The sequence below is a fragment of the Gekko japonicus genome, unplaced genomic scaffold, assembly GCF_001447785.1.
Source record: "Gekko japonicus isolate JY-2015 unplaced genomic scaffold, Gekko_japonicus_V1.1 scaffold2753, whole genome shotgun sequence".
Taxonomy (NCBI): domain Eukaryota; kingdom Metazoa; phylum Chordata; class Lepidosauria; order Squamata; family Gekkonidae; genus Gekko; species Gekko japonicus.
Genome location: NW_015173219.1, coordinates 121757 through 136749, shown reverse-complemented (window position 1 = coordinate 136749; position 14993 = coordinate 121757). Strand labels below are relative to the sequence as shown.

The window sequence follows — 14993 nt, the reverse complement described above, 5'->3', positions numbered from 1 at the left end:
AGTTCTGAGGGGCGCCAGCTCCCCAGCCTCCCGTAGTCTACGCCTATGAATGGTGCCAACTCCAGGTTGGGAAATTCCTAGAGATTTGTGGGGTGGAAACTGGGGAGGGTGGGGTTTGGTTAGAGGAGGAACCTCAACAAGGTACAATGCCATAGAGTTCACCTTCAAAAGCAGATGTTTTCTCCAGGGGAACCAATCTCTGTAATGTGGAGATCAGTTGTAATTCTGGGGTTCTCCAGGCCCCATCTGGAAGGTGGCAACCCTAGGAACAACTCCTGCAGTCAGAAATCCCTATCTGTGGTGGTACATCTGCATGGTGCCTTAGTGAGCTTTGTGGCTGGACAGGGATCTGTACCTCAGCCTCCCCAGTCCATACACAGTGCATTTATCACTCTGTCAGTGTGACTTTGGGGGGGGGGGCACTGAGGCAATCCAGCAGCTGCGTATAATCTGGAGCAGCTCTGAGAGAAGAGTTGAAGTGAGGGAGGCAACAGAATTCTTAAAGAACCAGTGAGGCAGGTTGACTTAGGCCAAAGAAGCGGCAAATCGCCTGAGGTGCAAGACCTTGCGGCGGAGCAGGGCACTCCAACCCTAGTACGTCTCCACTCCGCATCTGACACTGTCCCATGAACTTTTGCAGGGAGGGGGGCTGCTTCTTCTTCTTAGGTTTTCAGTTCCCCAGCAACTTGATCAAAAAGCGAGGGAGATAAAACTGTTTTCAGGCACCTTTCCTTCATTAACCATGTTGAGAGAGAGCAAGGCTAGACACTTTTCCTCTGATTACTGTCAGTGGCTTCCCTCCTCTTTCTGAAGACCCTTTCTTTTCCTTCTGGCTGCTGTGCCTTTCGTTTTCAGTTTTCACTTGTGGCAGATACATTGTGGGAGTGGGGCTTAATTTATGCTAGAATTTGCCAGAACTCAGCCATTTTTCAGCCCAGGACAACATCCTGGGCCTGTTAAATCTCATGCTCCCGACTCCTGAGAACACATCCAGTGGGTAGAGAGACTCCAGCTGAGGCAGCCCGGTTCCCTGACCTTTCTGAGACTCCCAAAAGTCCTCCTTTAAAGATGATGCCAGCTGAAGCAAAAGCACTCAGCCTGTGGATATTCTGCATTCACACAGTGTCGCGTTTAAACTGGGCAGGCCCAAAGTCCCACTGTGAGAGAATGAATGCTTTTGCCTCACCAGTTTCATGGTTCAGACAGACGAAAGACAGGGGTCCAGAGGTGAGGGCCAAAGAAGAGAGCCATCAGATCCGGGAGAGACCTCTTGAGTGAATTAAATTGTGAAAGCCCTCACTCACCTTGCCTCGGGCTACTTAAAGACTTTTGTGGTCTTTCAGTCAGGGCAAAAAGACACTCCCGGTCAGTCTGAGAAAGTTTCTACTGTGTTTTGTTTTTAATGCTTTCCATTTTAAACTACCCCCTTCACAGAAAAGTGGTGTGTAAATACAGTGAGCAAAATAAATCTAGAGTGCCTCTTCTCTTGCTGCAGCCCCTGGTCTGCTGCATACACCCAGGATTAAGGGCCAGGGCTTTGTTTGATTTGAACCGCAGCCTTCTTTTTAAAAATTATATTCTTGGTTTAAGAAACGGGGAGCACATTTCAGCAGGCAAGCAAGCTTTTCTGAAGGAGACCTTGCCCTTCCTCTGCCAAACTCCCCGCATAACTCTTTTTCCAGGTCACTGGCTGATACAGAGAGGCTGGCCGGGACACATCTGGCTGTATTACTTCTTGGTTTTCCACAAGGAGCGATTTTGACCTCTTTACCTGAAAAATGCAAGCAACTGAGAGTCAATGTTGGGTTTAAACCACAAGAGGGGTATAGTTTGTTTATGCCTTACTGGTTGCCTTTTAAGATCATCCATGTGAGTCCTACCTATTTTTAAAAAAATCAGTATTTAGGCTGAAAGGCTGGATACTGTGGGAACAGATGGTTTGCAGAATCCACGCAAACTCTCAGGTCCCTGCTTTGAGTGAGGGATTCGACTGCAGAACCTCCTTCCCTCCCTCCCCTTGTAGCTTTGAAATGTGACCTCCTAAAATTACCTTTTTTCATGATCAATGTCACCTTGCCTGACTTATCCTAGTATTAATATTTGACAATAATAAGAACTGAGTGTTTTAGATCAAAGCGAAACATTTTTGCATACCCCCCCCCTGCCCAAGTTAATTTAGCACATTGCAGCATCACTGCTGTCCTTTGTAAGCTCATTAGCTGAGAAAAAAGCCGGTGTTATATTGCAGTGCTTTTTGCTTTGAGGTTTTGGGCCTTAATAAGCTCTCCAGAACCTGGTGGCCTGGATCAAAGAGTCACTCTTTACAAGACACTGGCTATTTAGCAGGTCTGTTAAAAATGAATGCTTTAATTTGATCTTCTGGTAGCTCAGATCGCTGGATAGCTCAGATCTTGCAATGGGAGCTCCAAGCTTGTATGTGAAGTAGATTTTTAAATTTTTTATTCAGCCTGAAATCGCACCAGTGTATATGTTTTTCTCTGTTGCATACACTTGGGGAATAAGATCTCAACAGATGCAAACTTTAAAATGTTTCTTCAGTTGTTTTATTTATATCCTTCTGCCTGTCATGAAACTTGAGGTATCAATAAGGGTTTTCAGAAAGTCTTCCATCCAAGCACTGACCAGATTCACAATTGTTCTGCTTGATCAACATTGGAATATCATGTACCTTCCAATCAGAATACATAGCCTGGAGGCAGAGTATCTTCTCTGGTTTTCTAGTCTCATCTTTAGTTGATTGAAGTAGTAAGGGCATGGCAGAAATCTAAACTTTCTCTCTGTGGATTTTCAGGTACCTACTAATTTTTTTTTTTTTTTAAAAACGTACTTAGAAAAAGGGTTAATTCTATTTTCAGCAAAATATTCCCAAGTCAGGGAGCAGCAGTACAATCCAGTAAAATAACAAATCATAAAGTCATTTTTTTAACAAGCAAACAATAAACAGTAAGGATAATTAACCGACAGTTTTCCAACCTTAATGGCAAGAAGCAGTTGCGGCTCTAATTGATGTGTTCAGCAGCCGAAAGGTAATCTGAATAAAAAGATTTTCAAGGTTCACTTAAATGGACTAAGCTCCCAGATCTGGTGATATTGTAACAAAGAAAGACCTCATGACCATCTCTGCTAATTTTATGACAGCAATTTTGGTGTCACATTTCAAAGGCCAAAAGGGAGAGAGAGGGAGGAGGGCCTGAAACCTGGAAACACTAGCTCCTGAATCCTGATGTGCAGAAATGTGCATTCTACAAGGGGACTCCCAACCTTATCTAAGGGGAATTCTTGCCACTGCTTTAACTCCCACAAGACATTTCTTTAGCACCAGAAGTGTGCTAGGTGCTGTACAATGTGATGAAGAAGAAGGGATTGGATTTATACCCCACCCTTCACTACCCAAGGAGTCTCAGAGCAGTTTACAATCTCCTTGCCCTTCCCCTCCCCACAACAGACACCCTGTGAGGTAGGTGGGTCTGAGAGAGCTCTTTCAAGAACTGCTTTTGAGAGAACAGCTCTGAGAGAACTTGTACATGACCCAAGGTCACACCAGCAGCTGCATGTAGAGGAGTGGGGAATCAAGCCTGGTTCTCCCAGATTAGAGTCCACACTCCTAACCACTACACCAAACTGGCTCTCATCCATACATCCATACATGTATTCATTGCATTTTTATGACGCCCTTCTTCCAAGCAGCCCAGGGCAGCATAGAGTGTTTTTGTCCTCTTCCATTTTATCCTCACAGCAACCCTGTGAGGGAGGTTCAAGGAGAGACTGACCCAAGTTTACTCAGTAAGTTTCATGGCAAAACAGGAATTTGCACCCAGGTCTTCGCAGTCCTAGTGCAGCACTTGAACTAATGCACCATACTGGCTGTCCTGCCACTTGGTTAAAGTATGTGAGTCTTGTGACTGGAACTGAGAGCTGGAATAGTGGTGGAGAGGATGCCTGACATAGAGTTATGAGAGATTAACTTTGCACTGAATTGCTTTTTAAAATCTAGGCAGCGTGGCCTTTCTGAGGACATATGGAACCCCTGAAGCACACTTCCCTTGGATGTCTCTTCCAGCCATTGCACGCTCTGCCTCTCCTCTTCCTTCTCTTTAGTCCTTTGCAGTTCGTGCCCCTTTGGCTTTTTCATTGCAAGCAACATGCATGCACACACTCCCCTTCCCCGCTCCCCTCCCCCTCGCGCACAATGTTCTCCCTTTTCCTCGTGCTGCACCAGACGCCACTCATCGCCCCAGGACCTCTAGAGGACATATCAAATAGGATTTGCCATTTTCTTTCAGTTGAGAAATTTCAGGACCCCCTCCCTTAAGGCTTCAGTTTTCCAGTTCATTTAGACGTTTTAAGCTCTGTCAATTGCTCCTTCCAGCACGGCCGATGAAATGCACTCCCCCCCCCCCCAGTCTTAGTGAGCTTCCATTTCTCCAGTCTTTACTAAAGGGAAAAGGCCCGAGAGCCAACATTAAACCAAGTGGCAGGAAAGCTCTTTCACACCAGGGATGTGCCCCTTCAGCTCTGCTTCTGCATCTTCCTTGAAAGATAGCTCAGTTCCAGAGGGGCTTGAATGTACACTGCAAGCTCACCAGCACCTGGGTTCTGGAACCCTTTGGTGAAAATGTTTTACATTTTGGCAATGGCAAAGTTAATACCCTGTCTTTTGTCTGTTGTAGGTCACCATCATCATTACACACACACCCCAGTGTAATTGTGTGCATTCTATGAGTTCCAAGAGACTCTCAAACAAGTTCTTGGCGAAACTGGTTTCATCATGATGTTGGTTCTCAAGTACTACAGAGGCCAACACAGAACCAAATGAGCCGTGGGTTAGGAGGAGACACGCAGCTAAGGGAAAAGCCCTTTTCACACTTGAAATATTTCTCGCAATGATGGAGAGGGGGAATGTCCCATGGCAGCCAGGAGCTCATATCTGGAAATGTCACCAGCCACATATACATATGTGGGAACATAAACATGTATATGTTAGGGAAGGGCTGTGGCTCAATGGTAGAGCATCACGTTGGGGTGCCATGAAGTTCCCTGCATGACCTTGAACCAGATACTATCCCTTGCAGGGCTGTCGTGAGGATAAACGCAGGGGAGAGATCATGAAAGCGACTTTGACTTCCCTGGAGGGAAAGGCGGGATAAGAATATACTGATTGAATGAACTCTTCCTCCACCCCCGTGCGTCAACAAACCTCAGATTTGGGGTGGGTGGGATATCTACTGACAGCCAGAAACGTTATCCACTGTGTATTAGTGCGCAAATTGACTTGGATGGTTTGTCCAGGATCATCTTTCGAGCCCTGAACTGGATAGCCCAAGCTAGCCTGATCTTCTCAGTTCTCCCTCTGAGGCGGAGGACATCTCTGTGGGTTGTTCCCATCGTTCCTGTAGGGAGGCAGGAAATACTTTTTTCTTCTTCCCTTGGGTGCCTTCGGCATAACCCGCCCTTCCAGTTTTGTTCCTGCCTCTGTAGGGAGTAGCAGCATCGTGAAGGCTTAGCTCTAGCTTGTACCTCTTTTTCTGTAATTCTTCCCCTTTTCCCCCTTCCTTAATCTTTCCTTCTATCTCAACTTACTTACTACTTGTTCTTACTTCCATTCCTTTATTTTTCTGACTTCTCTCTGTCCCTCTCTGGGACAGAGGCAGACAGTGGCAAACCACTTTTGAACTTCTCTTGCCTTGAAAACCCTACAGGGTCTCCATAAATCAGCTGCAACTTGATGGCAAAAAAGAAAGCAAGAGTAGAGGTACTTTGACCATTTGGGGGCATGTTTCATGTTTCCCTTGTCAAAGGAGAGCTGTACTCATGACCGTTTTCTGCATTTTTGAGTAACTGGGTGTGTCTTGATTTGGTGTGTCCCAGACTTCAGCTTTCTGGCTGGCTGGCAAACCAGTGTTCCCTCTAAGCTCAGTTAGTGTGAGCTAGCTCACAGTTTTTTAGCCTCCAGCTCAGATTTTTGTCTTAGCTCAGGAAGGGTGGCTCCACAGCAAACTAATTTATGCATTCGCCAAATTGCTTGCTCACAACTTTAATGCCAGTAGCTCACAAAGTAGAATTTGCTCACAAGACTCCTCAGCTTAGAGGGAGCATTGCTGGCAACTGTGAAGTACATTTACATTTTTAATATCTCTGTAAACAAAACAATCATCTCAAGCATCTTTGCACAGATCATGATGGTATTATTTTCAAGTAATGGTCCATCACTGTTGCTTTAACAACCTTTAATATCGTGCAACAGTTTCAACAAAACTGTCCCATTGTCTCCATTCTTCAAACCTCACTTTGGATTAGGAGGCAGAGGGGCAAACTGCATGTTTATAAGCAAGGATGTGTACTCGTTGGACTTGCATTGAGAAGGGACATGCATTCTCCCCTAAGCACCAGTGCTTGAGTACCGATGCGCTGTACCAATGCTGTTGTATCTCTTACAGTTTTCTGTGGTTTTTGGACAGGTGAACACAGCCATGCACGAGGCCAAGCTAATGGAGGAGTGTGACGAGTTGATGGAGATCATCCGGCAGCGCAAGCAAGTGATTGCTGTGAAGATCAAAGAGACAAAGGTAGGTGTTGTAAACATACTGCATATGGCCCCCCCTTTCCATCAACTGCTATAGCCCCTTGCCATTAGTGTTGTCTGGGAACACTTAACCTGTCTAGTTATTCCTTGGTTTTCTCTGACCTCTCCCCCACCCCCCAAGTATGTTACATATTTGCTGTGTGTTTGCCAAACTCTGAGCCTGTGTTCCTAAGATCTCCCCACAGGAGGGGAGGGGTTAGTTAGCATGATTAGCATACTGATGGCCACAAGCCCTTGGGATGGAGCAGGCTATGACACATTACTCAGTTGGGGTGTTTTACTTGTGTATTTGTTACACGGTATAAGCAAATGCAGCCAATAGGATGAGACGTCTAACAAGCAATGCAATAGGACTAGGATTACAAAAGTTTAAAACAATGTGAAAAGTTGTAGACATGGTATGTCTAACAGTGCAGAATGTGGAATTATGCAAAGAAGATAATGCAATAAGAGCAAAATAATCCATACCATACACAGTGGTATAGTCCACAGTCCTGTTCACAAGAACACATGAAACTGCCTTATACAGAATCAGACCCTTGGTCCATCAAAGTCAGTATTGACTAGTCAGACTAACAACAGCTCTCCAAGGTCTTGGACAGAGAAAGGTCTTTCACATCACCTACTGCCAGATCTTTTAACTGGAGATGCCGGAGATTGAACCTGGGACCTTCTGCATGCCAAGCAGATGCTCTACCACTGAGCCACAGCCCCTCCCTTTATAAAGCTCCTTCCTGGACCATTCCATTATTATACAGCCCTGTTGCCTTTATCAAAATGCCCTTCTGAACCATTCTGCTTTATCAGATCCCTTCCTTCCTAGCATGGGAACTGCTCTGGCTTTGTAAGCCAAGTATTACTGTCTGTTCATTTCTTAAAACTGTATGATGATTTGAACTGAATTCACCTTAATAATAACTTTGAACAGGTACATAGGTTAAAAAAAATTAAAGCGTCCAATGACAAATGTATTTTTGGTGGTATGAGTAGAGTAACTGGGAACAGATCATTTATAATATTTATAGGTGGCTTCTAGCATTTGTAACAATGCATGCACAAATGTAGCCAGCATTATGTACAAGCATCAAGGGAAGAAGTCAGTTTACATGATCTGTTGTGTACCCAGGGAAGTCCGCGCACCCGATCGGGTCAACACGTGGTCAGACGAAGGACCCGAGCTTCGTCTCCAAAGACAATAGCCAGAAAGGATCCTAGCACGCACCTATCGGGAGGCTACGGTCCTAGAAAGGACCTATGGGTCCAGGGGTGCACTGTACATAACCTATCACGGGTGTGGGTGTGTGTTGGGATGTGGTGTGAGTTGGGAATATAAGCCAGTCTGCGAGCCAGCTAAAGTATCTCAAGATCTGCCTGTTATTAAATAAAGTATGAGCTGTAATCACTCTTCGACGCATCAGCCTCAGTACTTTATATGATTATTCCTGTTCTGTCAGAGGATTCTCTGCATAAAAACATTTTGTCCTGAAAATCCAAAAGGTGAACATTGGAGAACTTCTTTAAAGGAATTCCCCAGGACCAGAGCCAGTACTGCTCCTTGTTCTTACAGATGTTATCTTGCACTGGATGCTTGATAGGGCCATCCGTAACAAATTTAAATACAGGGAGTGGGGATGGACTGGCGGTTGAAGTGGGAGGGGAAACCCTGACTTCACCTCTCAGTGTTTCCGGGCATTTGTTTACTGCTGCACTTTGTAGTGGATGTACATGGCCTAACATGAAGTGTGAAAACATGTGTGCCTGAGATCATTCAAGCCAAGTTTGATTCCCTCCTCTGTAAGGGATGTGTGTGTGTACGCGCGCTCGCTCTGTGGTCTAATTAGAGCAGGGGTGTCAAACATACGGCCCGGGGGGCGGATGAGGCCCCCGGAGGGCTTCTGTCCAGCCCGCAGTGGAACTGCCCGTCTTCTGCTTCTTCTTCCAGTTCTGCTGCTGCTGCGTCATCGTAGGTTTGCAGCTTACAGATTCACACCTGAACAGCATACTCAGTATTGCAACAGCACATACATTTTGATGCAATAATTCAAAGCAATAGGTGTCAGTCAGTGGTCCCTCTAAGCTATGGAGTCTTGTGAGCAAAATTTCTACTTTGTGAGCTACTGGCATTAAAGTTGTGAGCAAGCGATTGGACGACTGCATCAATTAGTTTGCTCTGGAGCCCTCCTTCCTGAGCTATGCCAGAAATCTGTGACCTGGAGGCTAAAAAACTGTGAGCTAGCTCACACGAACTCAGCTGAGAGGGAACACTGGTGTCAGTTATCAGACACTGTTAAATAAACAAAATATCGCAGGAGTGCTAATGTTTTAAGCATGTTTGTAAGTAAAAAACCCGTTTGTGTCCTTTATTACGTTTATATCTCCGCTACCTGGCATTACATTTTATGACACACATGGCCCGGCCCAACAAGGTCTAATTTATGTCAGATCCAGCCCTCATAACAAATGAGTTCAACACCCCTGAACTAGACAATATGAAGATAGAGTCAGGTGGGTAGCAACAGAACAAAGTTTGAGTCCAGTGGGACCTTTAACACCAACAAAGTTTAATTCTGGGTATAAGCTTCCATGTGCATGCACACTTCTTCAGATGCACATGGAAGCTTACACCCAGAATTAAACCTTGTTGCTCTTAAAAGTGCCACTGGACTCAAAGTTTGTTCTAGACAATACGAAATGAGATCTGTGATTAAATCTCCCTTTGGTTGTGCGTTTGTGGTTCTTGTAATTAAAAGCTGCCCTGAAATTATCTTGTAGCCACAGTGCTGGGGAAGAGGAGGAATTAAATGTCCCATATGCATCCTGCACAGTTTTCCTAATATAGAGGTCCCACGTGGTATCTGTGTCCTGACCTGGCTAGCTGCCTAGGCTGGCCCGGGCTCATCAGTTCTCGGAAGCTAATCAGGGTCGGCCCTGGCTAGTATTTGGATGGGAGACCGCCAAGGAAGTCCAGGGTTGCTATGCAGAGGCAGGCCGTGGCAAACCACCTCTGAACCTCTCTTGCCTTGAAAACCCCACCAGGGGCCACCATAAGTCGGATGGTAATTGACAGCACTTTCCATCACCACCATATGGTACCTGTATGTTTTCCTCTGTGATGCAAATAGCTCCCTGGGGTCAGAGGGAGGGTAACGGTAACGGTATGAGCAAAATGGCAGTGGACTTGGGACTTAGTTCACTTTCTGAGTGTTCAGTGGCTGGTACTCCAAGGTGATTCAGAAAGATGGGAGCCCTGGTTGAGGGTCAAATCCCCGAGGAGTGGGATTTCCGGGATCCGGTGGCGGGAAGAAGGAGTCGGACGTCAGCCCAGCAGAGCCAGAGATGAAGAGCACAGTCACAGGTAGCTCAAGGTCAAGTTGAAAAGGAGTAACGAAAGGTCAGGGGGGCAAGCGGCAGGTTAACATAGGCCAGCAAGAGATCAAGCGCCAGAAGCAACAGCTTGAAGATAAGAAAGGTCGGAAGTGAGCTGAGTAATCCAGGTCAAGTGACAGGTCAAATTCCACAGGCAGAGCTAAGCAGAACCTTCTCCAGTGAGACAAAGTTGCTCAGGCCGAGGACCTCTCTGGAGCCATCACTGAGCTTGGTGGAGCTGGATTGGACCTTGGGATCAGCTGACAGATGCAAAGTCAGGTGACAGGGCTGGCATTGGAACCTAGATGGTGCCTTTGAGGAACGTAGTTCTGTCCAAGGCAACAGCGTAGCCTTGATGGCATGGGGATGCACTGGCTGCTGTGAGCCCTGGGACTTCCCCCATGCCATCTTACGCTCACTTCTGCACTTGAACTTTCAGACCAACAGGATTTTACCTGCCCAACGTCACCACCTTGTTGTGTAGGGAGATATGGGTGCCATGCCACTGCTCTCTCTGCCATGCCAGGTGCTTGCAGCTGCTGCCTCCTCTTTGGGAGTTCCCCCTTTTCCCTCCCGTTTTCCTTCCTTTCTCCTGATGATTTTCTTGATGAGTCTGGGCATAAACGAACCATCCATCAGCCCATTAAGTCCCAGCAGGAGAGTCATTTCCTTGTGCAAACAGCCATTTGAAGTTCAGTCTGCCTGCTGCTCAGCTAGAATGAGTGTCTCCCTCTCTGTGCTTGGCATCGGATTTGACATTTTCCAGTAATGATGAATGAAGGTGAGCGGTAAGAGATTGGCAGGAGCAATGCCAGTGAGCTGAGCCTGGAAGCAAGGAGGAGAGGAAGCATTAATTGCTCTGCGCTGATGCACTTTACTCTTTTCCTTCCTTCTCCTCCACTGCCCACTCCTTTGCCCTGCGGATCTCAGCTGTAGAGGGTTACTGGATATTCAGGCAGAGAGACGCCACCTTCATTCATTGGGTTTTTCGTCTTAATGCATTTTTGTCAGATGCAAACAGGTGTTAGCTCTCAAAGGCTACAGGCTGAAAAAAAGCAGAAATAAATCAGAAGCTATAAGCTGGTTCTTCATGCAGACTCTGAAGCCAGCTTTGTAACTTGCCTCACACGCGCATACAGACCTGGAACCCTAAAGCAGCTCCGTTTTGCTCCTCCCTTTTAGATCCAAGTGGACTTTCTGCTTTTGTTCATCCTTCATTTTGCAAAAGACTAAAACTAACAAAAAAACCTCTTTAAAACTGGTTCTACAGCTGCTTCAGTGATTGGCTGGGGAAGGGGTACATTGGTTGACAAACATAAAGCCCGCAGGACTCAGATCTGGCCCACGAGCAACTTCCTTCTCCTGCTTCCTTTTCCAGGGCTGCTACTGCAGCTACACCGTAGCTTGCTTTTCCCCCAGGTCCCTTAATGGCTCTTTGCTTCCTGTTTCCTGCCTCTTGCCTCTCCCCCCCCCCAGCTCTCTCAATGGTTGGTTCCTGCTTTGTGCAGAAGAGATGCAAACACAAGCCCCCCCCCCTCACAAAATCTCACATGCACAGCTTCTGCTTCCTTCTCCGGGGCTGCTCCTCCTCTTTGGGGGAGGAGGGGGGGGAGAGAGAGAAAACAAAGTTGGAGTCCTGTGGCAGTTTTAAGACCCACAATGTTTTATACTAGGTATAAGCTTTTGTGTGCAAGCACACTTCTTCAGGGGAAGGGAGGGAGGGTGGATGGATGAATGGATGAATTCTTCTGACAAGCACAATTTACACTGAGGAAATTATTTTGGCTTATTCTGAAAAGTTTTTTTTAAGATTGGATTCCTTTGTTCCTATCTGGATTTTATTTTCTTTCAAAAATACCCTGATTAGGAATTAGAACGGTTGGATTGGTCCTTATATCTTAGAGAGTGGAGTGATTTCAGATACCAAATGATAATAGCACACATTGGTAATGAGACAGGAAAACTAGGTCTCAATTCAGTCCTGGAGGATGTATTGTCTTGAGCATCATTATCAATTACAATTTAGCAGTCTCTCTTTCTAATCTCCCTTTGAAATTCCTTTGTAGGAGCACTGCTGCTCTTAGGTCAACAACTGAATGTTGTGGTTTCTAATGTCAGACTTATATCCATTTATTCTTTGCATCCTCATGGGTGGAACTGAGACCTAGGTTTCCTGTCTCATTACCAATGCTGGTATCTCCACACCGACTACCCCTCTGCATATCACACCTAATCCAATCACACCTGCTATTGTCATTCACCTGCTATTGCCAAACACCTTTATAAAGTTTAAATCTCTAGTGCCTCTTCTTACATTTTATGGCCCAACAAAGTGACATTTATGTTAGATCCGCCCTCGTAACAAATGAGTTTAACACCTCTGCTGTAAGGCATGCTAGCTAATAGGTGCCCACTATAGCCCTCTTTTTTCCTGGGTAGCACTTGCACATTCCCTTTTTTCCAAGGCTCACTCAAACACCTTAACATCTTCCTGTTTTCTCAGAGCAGCCCTTTCAAACCACCTCTGCCTCATTTAAGATACTATTTCAGCTTCTCTTTCTATTGTGTCTTCTATCTTTTCAGGCCCAAATACCCAAGACTTGTCTTCTGAAATAAAGGTGTAGGAGCACCAGCCTGTCTAGAAGTCAGACCCTCTGCCTAACATTCTCTCTCCTAATGTTAGCTTTCAGTAAACAGGGAGGGTGTATTTCCTTCAGTAAGGCGGCATTTTCAGGGCTCTTTTTGTAGAAAAAGCCCAGCAGGAACTTATTAGCATAATAGGCCACACCCAGCAGCAGGAACACATTAGCATATTGGGCCACACCCCTGACAGCACAGCTCATTAGCACATTAGGCCGCACCCCCATGTTACCAGAAGTGTGGTCATCCAGCCACACCCACCTTTTGCTTCTTATTCTGTTTACCTTGCTTGTTGTCAAAACGGCCAGGGCTTTTTTGTAGCAGGGACTCCTTTGCATGTTAGGCCACACACCCCTAATGTAGCCAATCCTAATGAGTTCCTGCTGTTGGGTGTGGTCTATTATGCTAATGAGTTTCTGCTGGGCGTGGCCAACTCGGGAGCCAGCCGGAACTCCGTTCCTGTGCGTTCCTGCGGGGGACCAGAAGTGCCTTACATCTTTCTCCTCTCCTCCGTTTCACCCTCACAACAACCATGTGAGGTAAATTAGGCTAAGAGTGTATGACTAGTCCAAGGTCACACAGGCCAAATATCCATGGAAGAGTGAGGAGTCAAACCTGAATCTCCCAGATTCGGGTCTGACACTCTAACCCAGGGGTGTCGAACTCATTTGTTATGAGGGCCGGATCTGACATAAATGAGACCTTGTTGGGCCGGGCCAAGTGTGTCATAAAATGTAATGCCAGGGAGCGGAGATATAAACTTTATAAAGGACACAAACACAAATATTTTTTTTAACTTAAAATAATAACACGCTTAAAACATTAGCTCTGTAAGCTGCAAAGCTACTTTTGATTTATTGACATTCACCACAGAAATCTCATGGTCAGAGTTCCGAGTCTAGGACCCAGGTTAAAACATGAAATGGCTGAGCGAGTGGGAGAGTCTGGTGAAGCAACCTATGATGCAGCAGCAGCAGCAGAACTGGAAGCAGGAGATGGCCAGTTCCACTGCGGGCCTGATGGAAGCCTTCCAGGGGCCTGATCTGCCCCCCCGGGCCACATGTTTGACACCCCTGCTCTAACCCATGGGCACTCACCAACACCTTTTCCAGTACCTGCCAGGTGTTTGTAGGATGTGGGTGGGGCCAGGCAGGGCTTTTGGCCAGCAAGGCTTCTGATTGGCTACTGGAGATTTGATTGGCTGTGCAGAGTTTTTCAAAAGGTTGCTTTGGCAACAGCTGCCACCACAGCACAAGGATCTGCGTGGTGTCACTGAAGTAAAGCTGTGGCAACCGTTTTGTGGCTGGCTCCGCCTCCTGCAGCAGCCAGTTTGTGGCAGCCAGTTTGTTGCTGTGCCCACCGTGCCATGTCAGAATTCCAAATGTGCCCACAGGCTCAAAAATGTTGGGAACCCCTGCTCTAACCACTCCTCCATGCTGGCTCTACTATTGCCTTTGAAAAGGCCGCTTCACTCAACTGTTATGCTCCCAGGACCATATACCTGTTCTCTTTTAAACTCTCCAGTTTGTTGCAATAGTTTCATCTAAGGGTATCATTGGTTGCATGGAATCTGTAGGGATAGACGCCACATCCAGCAGTCAAACTGCCGGTGCAGAGGCAGCTTTGAGATCGCAGGAGGATGTAGAAGAGGAAGTCGCATCTTGGGGAAATTTTTAAAGGCAGCCCGTCTTTCTGTGAGATCCACCGCCATGCAAATTGCGTCTGAGCAGGAACGCACGGCTGTAGGGGCGTGCTGTTGTGACTGGCAAATGTTATCTTGAGACCCTATCCTTTGCAGTCGCCCTCGGAGAGGGGAGGGGTTTGGAGCGTGCCATTATGAATTCACGGTGCATTTACCACCAGTGTTATTCAATTTCCGAGTTTGAATGAGACAGCTCTGACTTATAGCTGGTGACTGCATGTGTGTGAAATCCTTGCTAGTTGTATTTGGCAGGGCCATTACTGGTAGCAGAGGTACCCCAGGCCAGAGTAATGGCAGGAATATCAGTCATAAATCAAACTGTCATTGGATGTAAACACACAGCTCCATCCTGGAGCACATCTGCTGTTAGTGCAGCCTGCGTGTGCTTGCCCGTGCCCTTCTGTCTGAAACAGGCTGATTCAGGCGACGTGAGACGGGTTCCTTTTTTAAAGTGCAGCTTGGACCCTTCTTGTTTCTGTAGCGCACACTCTACCTCTTCTCCCCTCCGTAAGGTCTTTTGCCTTCGCTGTTGTTCAGATTTAGTTTGACCTCTCCCTGCTTCCCTCCCAAAATCAAACTAGACCAATCTTTTGTTTTTCCTGAATCCCATCAAAACTTCAACAGTTATTTGGAGGTCTCCATTTAAACTAAACCTGTTGACTCTGTGCTTCCACAGGGAAA

At 46.4% G+C, this 14993-nt stretch overlaps 1 protein-coding gene across 1 annotated transcript in view; it reads left to right on the top strand.

Annotated features, from left to right (window-relative positions):
- The window catches only part of LOC107120067 (probable E3 ubiquitin-protein ligase MID2), a gene marked incomplete at its 5' end in the record, with an annotated part of 72865 nt that overhangs the window by 13003 nt on the left and 44869 nt on the right, over window positions 1-14993 (top strand). Inside the window, one exon of the mRNA XM_015422705.1 lies at window positions 6480-6587. Coding sequence (XP_015278191.1) covers window positions 6480-6587 — 108 coding nt within the window. The remainder of the gene's footprint in view (window positions 1-6479; window positions 6588-14993) is intronic.